Source organism: Oculina patagonica, chromosome 7 (assembly GCF_052425735.1).
Source record: "Oculina patagonica isolate OP01 chromosome 7, crgOcupat, whole genome shotgun sequence".
Classification (NCBI taxonomy): domain Eukaryota; kingdom Metazoa; phylum Cnidaria; class Anthozoa; order Scleractinia; family Oculinidae; genus Oculina; species Oculina patagonica.
Genome location: NC_135764.1, coordinates 30561299 through 30574219, shown reverse-complemented (window position 1 = coordinate 30574219; position 12921 = coordinate 30561299). Strand labels below are relative to the sequence as shown.

The following is a 12921-nucleotide window of genomic DNA, read 5'->3' as shown; positions in this document are numbered from 1 at the left end:
TTCTCTCAAGCGCTCGTGACAAACATTACTCAAACGCGCACTTATAGAGTTTCAATTAGAATTCCATTGGTTAGGAATTTTAAAAAAAAACTTTAATTTTCCAGCTGAAAGAAGGAGGGTAGCTGAATTAACGAAAATTAAGAAATAAACAAAGAAAGAAAATTGAAGATGTGAAAAAGTCGTAAAAATTTGCCATGATTTTGGGCTGTGTATATGCTTGAGAATGGAAGTTAACTCGCAACTGCCAGATAATCCGCATTTTTAGCAATTCAGTTTATCTATAGATGCCTTTTGTCAGGAGTCATGGACTTCTGCATTTTCCCAATCAAAATTTTGCCGAAATCCCAGTTCCTATTTATCCCTGCAAGCCCCTCTGCCCTATTCTAAACTTTTCACTTGAGTAATAATAATAATAATAATAATAAACCTTTATTTAATCACGATCTGTTTTAAAACAAATACATACTTGAGGGGTCGTCTGTGACTATCTACCTACCTAAGAAAATAAATATTACATTGTGATAAACTAAAATAAACGATATTATATTTAAAAACACATGTGTTTCGGAATTGTCTGGATCGACAAACTGCTAAAATTAAGTTTTTTAAATATGGGGTCCATTCTCGCTTTTTTACAAACTGCTTGTGGTTTGTAGTGTTATTAAAGTAGCTTGACACAAAATTCCATAAGACTGCACCTCTGTGCTGGATTGAGTTCTTTAAAAAGGACGTTGAAAATCGTGGAACAACTGCTTTTTGTGTCCTCTTAGGTTGTAGGGTCCGTGTCTCCACGTTACTTAGTCTGAAATCGTTTTAGGAATCCTTAGGAGTTAGCCTGATGAATCACTCGTTAGTGCGTCTGTTGGAGATTTTGTGAAATGCCCTTTTAAATGTCGAAATAATTTTTTCACATTGCCTTTCCTATACTCCAACTCATGAAATCCTTAACTACGTATAGCACTAAAGGGTATGGTATTAAGGCGGGGGTATACCCATATTTGAATGGAATTTTAGGAGGTTCAGAGAAGGGGTTGAAGAAAGAAAAACAATTTTGAAACACCACCAGACAGTTGATCCCCACGCAAGAGCACTCCAGGTTGTCAGGTGGTCCAATTTTTAACTTCCAAACCTAATTTAAAAATCACATTAAATCTCCATTGTTTTCTTATTTCTCTTAATTTTACTAATCCTTTGAGAAAAACTTTCTTCTCCCAAACATGCCCAAAAATCACCCAAAAATTTACAAAACACCACAAAACATAGATTCGCGTTTTAAGCATAGAGTTTTTTGATTGCTTGAAACGCGAACAAAATATTGCGGACATAAAACCCAAGACAAGCGGTGGATAAACGGCTTTCAGGTGTACCCTGACCTTAAGCGGTACCGGTGTTGGTGTCCGTTTTGGTTTTCGAGTTCTCCCAAACTTTATGATTGTTTCTATACTGTTTCTATAACTCAATAGAGACACGGAGAAAATGTTCTCTAATTCTTATAGACACTGTGAGAATAAACAGAAATCAATCGTTTATTTCGATTATCAAAATGTACATTCTCTTTGTTCGCGCCATCACTAAGATTTGAAAATGTGATGATCGATTACTGGAAGTATCATTTCAGTTATTTTACAGTGAAAATTGTTTATCTCTAAAACATTGATGAATTGGGATACCAGTGAGTCAAGGTAAATTTCGGTGAAGGAGAACCTTACTGCATTTTGTGTAATTTAAGCGATTTTAACCAGGGTTACTTGAAATATTTAGCCTAACATTTTTTAAGATGTATTGACTTATTAAAAAATAAATAATCTTAAGCCCGCGGATGGACTCCACTGGTCACGTGACTCGTCAAAAATGACCGTGATTTGAAACTACTGAAGAACTCTTCAATAGAACAAACCTGTGCAAAAAGCTTACCTGTGCGAAGTCTGGTTTCCAAAAGATAACGGTTTAAAAGAAATCTCTCTTAACAACAAATTTGTAGTTAAGAACGCCCCCTTAAAGGTTGGCACGGAGTGAATTCTAGCCACGCCTTCAAGACGATAGTCTTGCTTTCAGGGGTTCGTTTCTAAATATCCGACGTTCATCCCAGCCACTTATATACTTAATCTTCTCCAGGCATCATAGATTAATTTATTTGGTGATTTTCTTTCTTTCTTACTTCCTTGCTGATGCAGTTATACCAAACACATGCTTCAAACGAGGCAGCAGTACATCCCGTGTAACAAATTTGTTACAACCAAGCGATGCTCCAAAATTGCCCAGGACACACTGACCACACACTGACGCTGAGAGAATTCGCAGTGTGGAACAATTTCAGCAAGAGACCGTGCAAGCTGTGTCTTTCCCTTATTCTAATACTAATCCAATATCACCACTGACAACCCGAACAGAAGATAACCGTGTAAGGGAACGCAAAAGACAGTGGCGAAAGGAGCGTTTAACGTGCTTCGCAGCGCAAAACCTGATTACTTTCCTGAGAGAGGGCCGGGATACAGGCTGTCAAGTTCAATACTCTCAAAGCAGAACGTTCAGCTACTTTTATTTACTCGCATGCTTTGAATTGAGAGACAACCTCGTACAATGATCACCACCTAGAACAGTTAAATTGAACAATTATTGTAATTCTTTTTTTTTTTATTTTTATGTTATGGTTTTGTCTGTTTTACTAGTTATTTTAGTTAATCAGGTAGGTAATCTTAGGTAATCAAATTTAAGTAGCTTCTTCAATACTACTGTCATACCTTCACAAATGTTGTCGGCCTTGTTAAGGGCAAAACATTTTCGTGATGACCACTGAATATTACTTCCTAAAAAAACTCTCATTGAAAAGGATGTTTCATTTAATACTTCCCTCCCATGGACAGCTGGAACAGGTATTATAGTTACGACATTCCATTTTTCCTTGTCAGGGCCATAGCATTCAATTTCTCCCCTGTTGAGCCACACATTGTCCACTACATAAACTTTGTCACCGATGCACAACATGCTGCCAAAAGGTGACAACCTTGATCTTGCTATAAATTGCCATTCATTTGTCCTTTCATTGTACACTTCACAAGTGTTAACAGTGAGAGGCGAATAAGGGAAATAACTAGTGGCTTCTGACCATCCACCAGTAATGAAATTTTTCTTGTGTGTGGCGGTACCAGAAGCTTCTTTTCTTGCTTCTTTAAGATTGGCCAGTTTGTCCCATTTTCTTTTGCTGAGATCATACCTATCAACATCGGTCAAGACCTTGTCCATTGCATCAATGTAGCCACCAATGATTGTGAGGATTATTTCTTTTTTTCGCTGTATTTATGAACTTGTATACCTTGTTGTTGTTCCTTGCAACACTTGTATGTTTATGTAAGTGTTAACAGATAACACCAAGTTAAACAATTTGAAAGTAATTAAAAAAACCGTTCGTATAATGAGCATTATCCGAGCTAGTCTGAAACGAAGGGGCGCCCGCGCCCCTTCGTTGGGGGGTTGGGTCGAGAGGACGGCTGAATTTCAGACTATATCCGAGCATTTGAGTGACTTTTTCGGGGGAGACCTAGCATTTTAGTGGGAAAAATGGAGCATTAAGGTGGAGTATTTTAGTGAGGAAACAAAAGCATAATGTACAAAAGCCTAGCCACGACGGTAAAATGTCACGCAACTTGTACCATGTATTTGTACTGGGAACATAACACATCGTCATGAGTTGTTTGTCCTCTTCCTGTATACTAACTATTACAACAGGAGTCTCAAGTGACTTCCTGGGAGGCGGAAACGAGATGTTTTCAGAATTTTGTGAGTCAATTGCCTTGAAAGTGTCCTTCACAAGTTCAATAGAGCACGCATTGTCATGTATAAGATCACTTGTCACAATATCTTCGAATAGATAGTCACGCGCTACATAAAGTAGCCGAACCTGACGAAATATATCGGCAAAATGTTTCTTTCGCTCGCTTTTGTTGTGATCAATCCAGGTTAGAATGATCTTAAACACATCATCCTCTGCGCTGGTTCTGATTTCGTCACTTAAAATCCACTGGTTAACTTCCAAGCTTGAAATATGGATATTAACCAAGAAAGGGCTTATGCACAGGAATACTGAAAAAGTAAGGGCAAATTTCCTTCTCTCTTTGCGTTTAACTAAACAGATAAGATAAAGTTTTTTGTTTGCCGGAAAAATTTAGACAAAATACACCTATTTTATTGCAATTGTAACGCAAATCGAGTGGCAAATATCAAGGGTTTATTTCTAACTTCTAAATAATTTGCGTTTCATAAAATTAAAAAAGTAATTTTAATACAATTTATTATCATGGTTGGGCGAGTTAACCCAAAGAGCACTTTGATTTACTTTTTTTAAAAGTTATTAAACAAGTTTACATGTTATAGTGACGCATGCTTATTATCAGCCCCTCCGCAGTCCACTTCTAAGTTAATTGTAACCAATGTCCAAAAACTGCTACTCGTCCCGAGAAGGCCCTGGGGACGAGGTTGATTTACACAACCCTACTAATCACAAAATACAATTGAGACAAATAAAAGACTTAACAGCTTTAATAGTACAATTTGCATTTTTTTCCATTTTATTAATGAATTACCTTCATTTGTTACAATTTTTGCATTTCCTGAATAAAGGATCCCAGATTTCTTGGCCGTAAAAACATTGTAGTAACAATCCACTTAATAATAAACACCTCGATCAGAAAGACTGTGCTTACATTTAATTTCACCACACTGTCATTCACATGATAAATGCAAAACTTGTTTTGTCTGTGAACTCTCCAATTGGTTGCCATGTAAGAGTTGCATCTGGGGTGACTACATGTAACCACATATGAAATATTACCAGATATTAAGTTCCAAACTGTTTTTATTCATTATTTACTCCAATTTTAAATTTATAGCTAATTTAGTTATTATTTCTAACATCTATAGAATTTATTAAATACATTAAGATAAAGATGAGCAATAAAAACACATAGATTTCAATGAGCGTTAAACCCTGCACATTTACATTTATAAAATTTTCAAATGTAAATGTGAGGCTTGCGGTCATCGAATTGTTGCATAATTTTATTGCTCACCTTTCTCTTTGGGTATTTAATATTATTTTATTAAAGTTATAAATGTTTCTGTTGGTTTATTATTTATTGTCATTTGGAACCTGGTATCAGGTTTACTTTTCATGCATGGTTACATGAAGTCATCCCAGATTCAAATCTATTATGGCAACCAACTGGGTGGGAACTGGTTTTGTAGTCACATATATCGCATAAATGTGTGTTAAAAGTAAATGCAAATAATTAAGATCTTTCCAAATCAAGATGCTGCTTCATTATGCTTTCATTTCATCTTAATTCTCCTTACTACGGTAGTTCCCATGTACTTCTTTTAAGTTAGTTCTGAAAGTTCACGGCATTATATCAAACTTTATCTTATAGTTGATTATTGTCTTTCTTCTCACAACTTGACTGATGGACAACGAATTAAAAATGTAAGGAGAAGCCAGATGTTGATCACTTGATCTTCTCAGTCATCCTTGTCAGTAGAGACAGGAATCTTGGCTGGACTATAGACACAGCTTATTTAACTGACCACTTGTATGTTCTTTCATTCATTGATCTCCACTGCTTTCAAATTATGTTGGTAAGTCAGCAAAGGAGTCCAAAAATGCTTCACCTTCTTCTAAGGATTGTATCAGACTGGGATTCTGTGAGGTGGATCTAGTGCTTGAAAGAAAGATGAAAAAAATTCTATGATTTGCAAGCCGTTAAAAGATATCTGCTAGTAGAACCTCCTCTGTGTAAATTAACTGTATTACAGATGGGTAGAACTGCTTGACTGCGTCACTATGAAAGACACTATTTGTGAAGGTGGCCCAAACATAAAATACAAACAATATATGCAGTTCTACAACAAAATTTCAATCCAAACTTTTGATTGGTTTAATTATCAACAGTTTTGGTTTAGCCAATCACAATATGTTTTCAATCTTAATTACCATGATTTGCTTATATCAGTAGAGGAGTCAGTGCTCTTGCTTGTGCACTGCAACTGAAAAGTTCTTCTACTGTTTTAAAGTTTTATCTTTATATTTTGCTCAATTTGCTGGTCATTTTCTTAAACTAAACTTGGCTCAAATTCGTGACACTCGCATTTTTTAATAACAAAAGCACACAGATTGTAATAAATACCATTATTTTTTTCTTAGGTCCTCTATCTTCACATCACAGCATCATCTCTTCTATTTAGCAAGGAACCTATTGACATACAGCAAGCAATTGATCCTTGTCTGTGTAGACTGGAACACAACTAAGAAAATAAAGGTCAAATAATCAGTAAAGACGTAACATTTGTCAAGAATATGCAAACCTTCTCAGTATAAGCAAGCTCTGATAACTGATAACATATCCCTACCACTTGTAATAAATTGTAAAGTCAAAAACATCCAAAGGTCCTTACCATCTATACTTAATTTTACTTTATTATGACTCACCCAGAAGAACACTGCTTAAAATTAATATGTCCTTTCCTTCAAAAGTCATCTTTTTTTTTTTGGAATACTTTGCCCATGTAAGTCAACATCCAGTATCCCAACCTGGAAGATCAAAGAAAACACAAAGCAGATTAACCATTTATAGCATATCCAAGTTGACAACAAATTCTTGAAGACAACTGACCTAGCTCTTAATTTAAAATGTTTTTGGCTTTTAAGCATGTGACCAAATGTTTTATTCAGATATTTATACATCATGTGAACACCTCTGTTCTAAAGAATGAAAAAAATTTTGATGGCAAGCTCCCCCGTCCTTGAGAACAAGTCTCATAAATAAAAAGTAACACAGACATGAATAAATACCATTTTTCTTAGGTCCTCAATCTTCACACCAGGGCATCATCCCTGCTATTTAGCAAGGATCCTGTTGATATAACAGCAAGTCACTTGATCATTGTCTGTGTAGACTGAAACACAACTAAGAAAAAAGACATTATTTAACATACTGTGGTCTAAACACATTTAAATGTAAAAGTCGATTTACATGGCTGCATTTTCCATTTTAAACTCGAATTAAAAAAATAAGTGTTTCTTATACTAGTTTTGCAAGAGGAGAGATATATTGTTTGAAAACTCAGACAAGCACCATGTGAGATGTCATAATAGTTTAATTCTTTCTTCAAGGCTTCATAAAAAGCTAGCTGCTGATGATTGGATAACATCTAGCTCCTTGTAGAAAATGGTTGCTTATTGGCTGGTTCTTGACAATCCTGGATATCTGTCGTGATTGAACATACCAGAATTTTTCAAATGCTCGCAAGAATATGCAGAATATGTGTGCTGCCTATGCTGGCACTCTGGCAACAACTTTAATTTTATTTCATTATAACTTACCTAATAGAAGACTTCTTTTAATATGTTGTTTCCCTCCACATTCATTTTTCTCGGAATACTTGGCCCAAATACGTCAACATCCAGTATCCAAGTCTGGAAGATCAAAGAAAACACAAAGCAGATTCTTAACCATTTATAGCATATCCAAGTTGTTTTGCTGTAACAACACATTCTTGAAGACTTACTTAAAGTAAGTATCCCTATTTTAAGAGATACCTGGCCGAACGTTGCTTTGTATAAATAATAATGCATACCGGCGTGCGAGGTAAATTTGCAGGAAATGTTTTTGGGTTTTTTGGCGGTTATACATCATATTTTTCATAAAAAAAAGTTGGGAAAAAGCAGACACCCTGCGAGACTCCCCTAGATTCCTTGGTCCAACACGAGTTTAGATAAACAGGGAAGGAAACCCATGGCTCATTTCTACTGTGTCAAAATTTGTACACAATAACATAAGCCATAACTCCACAAGTCTTCATACAAAGACTGAGCCTAAAACACTACCAGTAGCAGCAAATTAGCCGGATTCCCGAAGAGAAAACTTAGATTGTGTGTTAAGAATTTAACTAATGTCAAAAGACAAAGTGGCCCCGTATTCTGTGGGTTAGCCCTTACGGAACTTACATGAAAGGATGACTAATTTAACCAGGTGTAATTTCAAGAAAAGCGGGTTAACAAACTATACATCTTCAAAAAGCATTATCACAACTCACCATCGACCCTCCGTCCGCCATCTTGAATATAACAGTAAACTGCTGGTCATCTCTCATTTGTACTGTCGTCTCAAGAGACTCTTCTCCGGCCCCAGGGTCTTCTCTTCTTTTGAAGTTGGAAGCTGTGAACGCACAAAATCAAATCTACTGTTTACTAGGCATTCATTAAACCGCCTGTTCTGCAGGTTATTCATTTATTCCAAAGTAGCCCTTCGTTGCCATATACCAGCATACCTTTCACAGACATATCCAGAAATAGCTCTACAGGGTGGATATCGACAGTCATCCACGCGTTCCATGGAAAACCCTGAAAAAATAATAAGAACGAAATGCAAACTGATCCGCTCAAGGAGAGTAGCCTGAATTTCAGACGAGTCAGAGAAAGATGTCTGAAATTAAGGATACAAGGAGAGAAGAGATTGATCAGTTGAATACAGGAAAATATATATTTTATTAAATGTTTCATTTTGTCTTAATTCTTTTCTCCTTACTAAGATCATCAGTTTTTAACACTGAACTGATATAAAAGAGGTTGACCGTACGGTTGGGATGATAAACTGTAATTTCCAATATTTTGTCAGGCATGGCCTGTCTTCTTCAGAGATGAACTGTGTAGCTCATTGCCTGAAGAAGTCACAGTACGGCCTGACAAGACCTGAATTCTTCGGGGAATGAACTCTTAAGTTCGTTCGCCGAAGAAGTCAGGCCGTGTCAGGCCAGACCGTGCCGTGACTTCTTCAGGGCCTGAACTGTGTAGTTCATTCATTCCCTGAAGAAGACGCAGCACAGCCTGACAAGACCTGAATTCTTCGGGGAATGAACTACACACTTCGTTCCCCGAAGAAGTCAGGCCGTGTCATGCCATGTCAGGCCGTGCCGTGACTTCTTCAGGGATGAACTGTGTAGTTCATTCCCTGAAGAAGTCAGCATATCTGACGAAATATTCAAATCTACAGTTTATCATCTTGAAGCATACAGTTGGCCGGCCTTTAAGGTCGAAATAGGTCCGCAGTGCACACAGGACACAGGTGTGCGCTAACCTACGATTCTGACTTGTGACAATTATCGAAAATGTCCGAATATGTCATGACGATTTATGAACCAAAAGTTGTCGAAACAAGGTCCCTGAGTGTGGTCGTGCCCAGTGAGTGAGATTTTTTGATACCCAGAATTCCGAACTGTTTCGGACGTTTTTTTCTGATATAATCGGATGTTCGAAGATGTTCGGTATATGATGTGCAGACGCTGTGATATAATCGGATGTTCGAAGATGTTCGGAATACGATGTACAGACTCTGCCGAAGATGTCCGAAGTTCTCCGAAGATTGCTAACTGGCAAGCTTGCGGATTTGTGCCCAGTTACACAATGCGCGTGGAATGCCGACTCGGTTTGCAGGATTCGATCATCCATAATCTTTTTCTCGAAATTATATCGGATAAACAAACGTATCGTACTGTTCGGTTTAGACATGTTTAGGAGCTAGTAGATGAGACAGGCGTTGGAAGTTGGCTTGTGCAAGTGTATAAAGGACGTTTTCAATCAGCTGAAGTGTACATGTGAAACTATCCGACTAAGTGAACGATTTCTTCCGATAAATTAGATTATTTATCAAAGTAAGTGAGCTAAGCCTCCGTATCGGCTGGAAAGTAAAAACCCTATTGATCTACCCTTTGTAACGTCAAGATGATTTATTTAGTTATAACAATTCATGGCCAACTGCTAAAACAACAACAACAACAACAACAACAGCGGCAGCAAACTATATAATGAAAAATGAAATAAGAAAATAAAATAAAGGATACCAGTTTCCCTGAACCAGATCTGAAAAAGATAAAAAAAAACGGAAACAAGAAAGAAACAAAGAAGAAAAAAGCATGTACACACTCGCGGTTGTGATACAGGAGAAAGCGAGAATCATTACAACTATGCCATACATAGACCTACATAATGATACATATAGTGATACGTGATCTTACAGAGTCTTACATGAACTTGATTATACAGTAGTTACATAGCCATAAATTGACATAGCCCTACATCACCTTACAGAGTATTACATGACCATACATACGGCAATACCTATATCCCTACATGGTCTTACATAGCCATTCATTGTCATACATGGACCTACATAGCCTTACAGAGTAATACATGACCATTATTTAGATACAGTTCTAGATATCTATTTTACCCTATACCCTCCTCCCCCCCCCCCCCCCCCCCTACATAGTCTGACATAGCCATACATTGTCCTTCATACAAAGCCACGCGTAGCCACGGTCCTCTTCCTGTCTAATTTGAATCATAACTGACAAATTAGTACACTTAACAATTATTCCACAAGCGCGCATGTTGGATATGAGATGGCCGGCTATAATCATCTCATACCCAACATGCGCGAGTGGAATAATTGTTTTACTAAAACAATCAATCTCCTCTTAGCTCTGTAGCTCAGATGTAATTAAACCCGAAGGTCGTGGGTTTGAATCCCACCTAAGCCACTTATATTTTTTCAGTGGTAAGAATTTACAGTGTAGTTTAGTTAAGAATCATCCTCAGGTATATAAATGAGTGAATCAAATGGGATTCACCCACGCTCTATTCCCATCATGGCTGTGTAGCTCAAATGGTAGAGCAGTGGACCTGTAACCCGAACGGTCGTGGGTTTGAATCCCACCTATTAAGCCACTGATTTTTTTTCAGTGGTCAGGATCTACAGTGCATTTTTGTTTAGAATTATCCTCAGGCACGTCATTGAGTGAATCGACTGGGGATCACTCACGCTCTGTTCCCATCATGCTTTTGTAGCTCAGATGGTAGAGCAGTGGACCTGTAGCTGGATGGTTGTGGGCTCGAATCCCAACCTTGCTCTCACACTAGAAAAACAACAGTCGATCTGATCTCATTTACATATGTTATTTAGCCATATCTAGTTTTATATATTCCCATGTTGATACAGTACTTCTGATTATGCTTCAAATAAATGTGTATGTATGTATGTTTGTACTTCAGTCCAACTGACATTAAGCCAGTTCGTTCTCTGACCAAGTGGACACAGGCACACGCTCAGTGTATTGCAATCGTTAGCTCTGGCATGGAAGCGTTTCTGGCATATGGCAGACATTCTGGCACTGGCTCTGTGCCATAAGGTCAGACGGAAGAAACAAAGGCCGCAATATTTTCAGAGAAAGCCACATCAGCCGTAGCTGGTTTTCATGCGGTTCCTCTATCAAGATCGAATTGGAATTTGAAAGTGTTTTTTTTAGATGGAGAAAAACGGAGCGACTGCAAAAAACCTTGAGAGCAAGGAGACAACCAACAGCAAACTCAACCAGACTTAGCAATTTATATTTATACTTAACCCTACACAACAGTTTGGGGGAGCCACCTTCCTTTTCCTGTCAAATGTGATTAATAACTGAGTAGTTAGTATACTTAACAATTATTCCACAAACGTGCAAACTGTTAAATATGAGATGAACGGCTATGGCCGTTTCATAGCCAACAACAAGTGTAAGTGGAATACAATCTGTACTAATTATTATAAACAATCTTTTCATAGTGGGTTATGCAAAAAATTTGTCTTGTTTCTATTGTATTGTTTAGTGAAGAATCATCCACAGGCCTATTAATGAGTAAAACAACTGGAAATCGCTCACGCGCAGCCTGTTTCCATCATGGCTCTGTGGCTCATGTAGGACATGAAATCTAAAAGTCGAGGGTTCGAATCCTACTACAGTCACTGACGTTTGTTTTCTCAGTGGTCATGATTTATAATGTATTTACACCCCGTTCTCGAAAGCCCTTGATCAATTGTATTTAATTAAGATATATGTTATCCCCGCTCGAATAAAGGCAGAAACACCCGCTGGAAAAGAACCACCCTCCCTGCCACTCAGATCACATGATACCGTAAAATTCCGGTTATAAGCCCTGGGCTTATACAACTTTATAAGGGTTTTTGGGTGGGCTCACAAGTGGAGGGGCTTATATCCGGGAGGGCTTATAAGCGGAAGGAAAAAAACGTTCCGAAACGGGCCACGGGAGTGTTGAACGATATGCGTTTTTTAGTTGAAAACCCATAATAAAGCAGCATTTAGCCCTTTTCAGTACTGTCATCGGGCAAGGGGGGGGGGGGGGGGGCTTATAATCGGATGTATTTTTTTGTTTCCAGGTGGATGGGCCTATAACCGGGGGGCTTATAACCGGAATTTTACGGTATTCTGAGTTGACTCGTATGGTACTCATGACACCTACGTGCAATGACAAAAAGAATGGCTTCCCAAAACAGGTGCAAAGCAGGATAACCAACTAAAACCGGTCCTCGGGAGCGTGCAAGTAGATAAGCACCAAGTGGAACGCGAGAAACCCTCCACCCAGCTTGGAATTGCGTACATGTCGCCAGCTTCGATTTCAAGCTGAAAGTTTTATTAGCTTGATTTGGTATTAATCTAGGATTTAATCTAGAGCTGTTACCTGAGCAGCAGAAATTATCCACGCAGTCGGATTGATTTCAGGATAAATCAGTTCTGCACATGACGGCAGGAAAGACTTGACTCTTTCTCTGCTTTCTGCAGAATGCCACGCCACTTGAAGGATTTCTATTTCAATCGTTCTGTTCCTCCAGCTGCAGTATTCATGCTTTCTTTATTTTAAACCTTACAGGTATGGAGCGGTACCAGGATACATTTATTAAACTGTACTGCAACCAGTTTTTCTTTAAAGTTCTGAAGTAAAGAAAATAAATGGCATTTGATTAGTAAATAGCAAAGAAAAACCCGCTTTTGTCTTGGGTCTTGCCGTGGCTTGTAGTCGTCACAATTATTATTTCATTT

At 37.9% G+C, this 12921-nt stretch overlaps 1 protein-coding gene across 4 annotated transcripts; it reads right to left on the bottom strand.

Moving 5' to 3' along the window:
• Positions 1–4534: 4534 nt before the first annotated feature.
• Positions 4535–11007, bottom strand: LOC144659721 (uncharacterized). 4 transcript variants are annotated; one of them, XM_078520219.1, is made up of 9 exons: positions 10764–11007; positions 10333–10579; positions 8320–8392; positions 8086–8207; positions 7373–7465; positions 6842–6902; positions 6479–6580; positions 6177–6294; positions 4535–5711 (listed from the first exon to the last, which is right to left on the bottom strand). In XM_078520219.1, exons 2-5 carry the CDS (start codon positions 10465–10467, stop codon positions 7373–7375), a joined length of 423 nt encoding a protein of 140 aa, XP_078376345.1. In that variant the 5' UTR covers positions 10468–10579; positions 10764–11007; the 3' UTR covers positions 4535–5711; positions 6177–6294; positions 6479–6580; positions 6842–6902. The 4 variants fall into 4 exon arrangements, with proteins under 4 accessions (XP_078376345.1, XP_078376344.1, XP_078376342.1 ...); XM_078520218.1 differs by lacking the exons at positions 10333–10579; positions 10764–11007 and having other exon boundaries at positions 6842–6956; positions 8320–8955; XM_078520216.1 differs by lacking the exons at positions 10333–10579; positions 10764–11007 and having other exon boundaries at positions 8320–8896.
• Positions 11008–12921: the final 1914 nt, after the last annotated feature.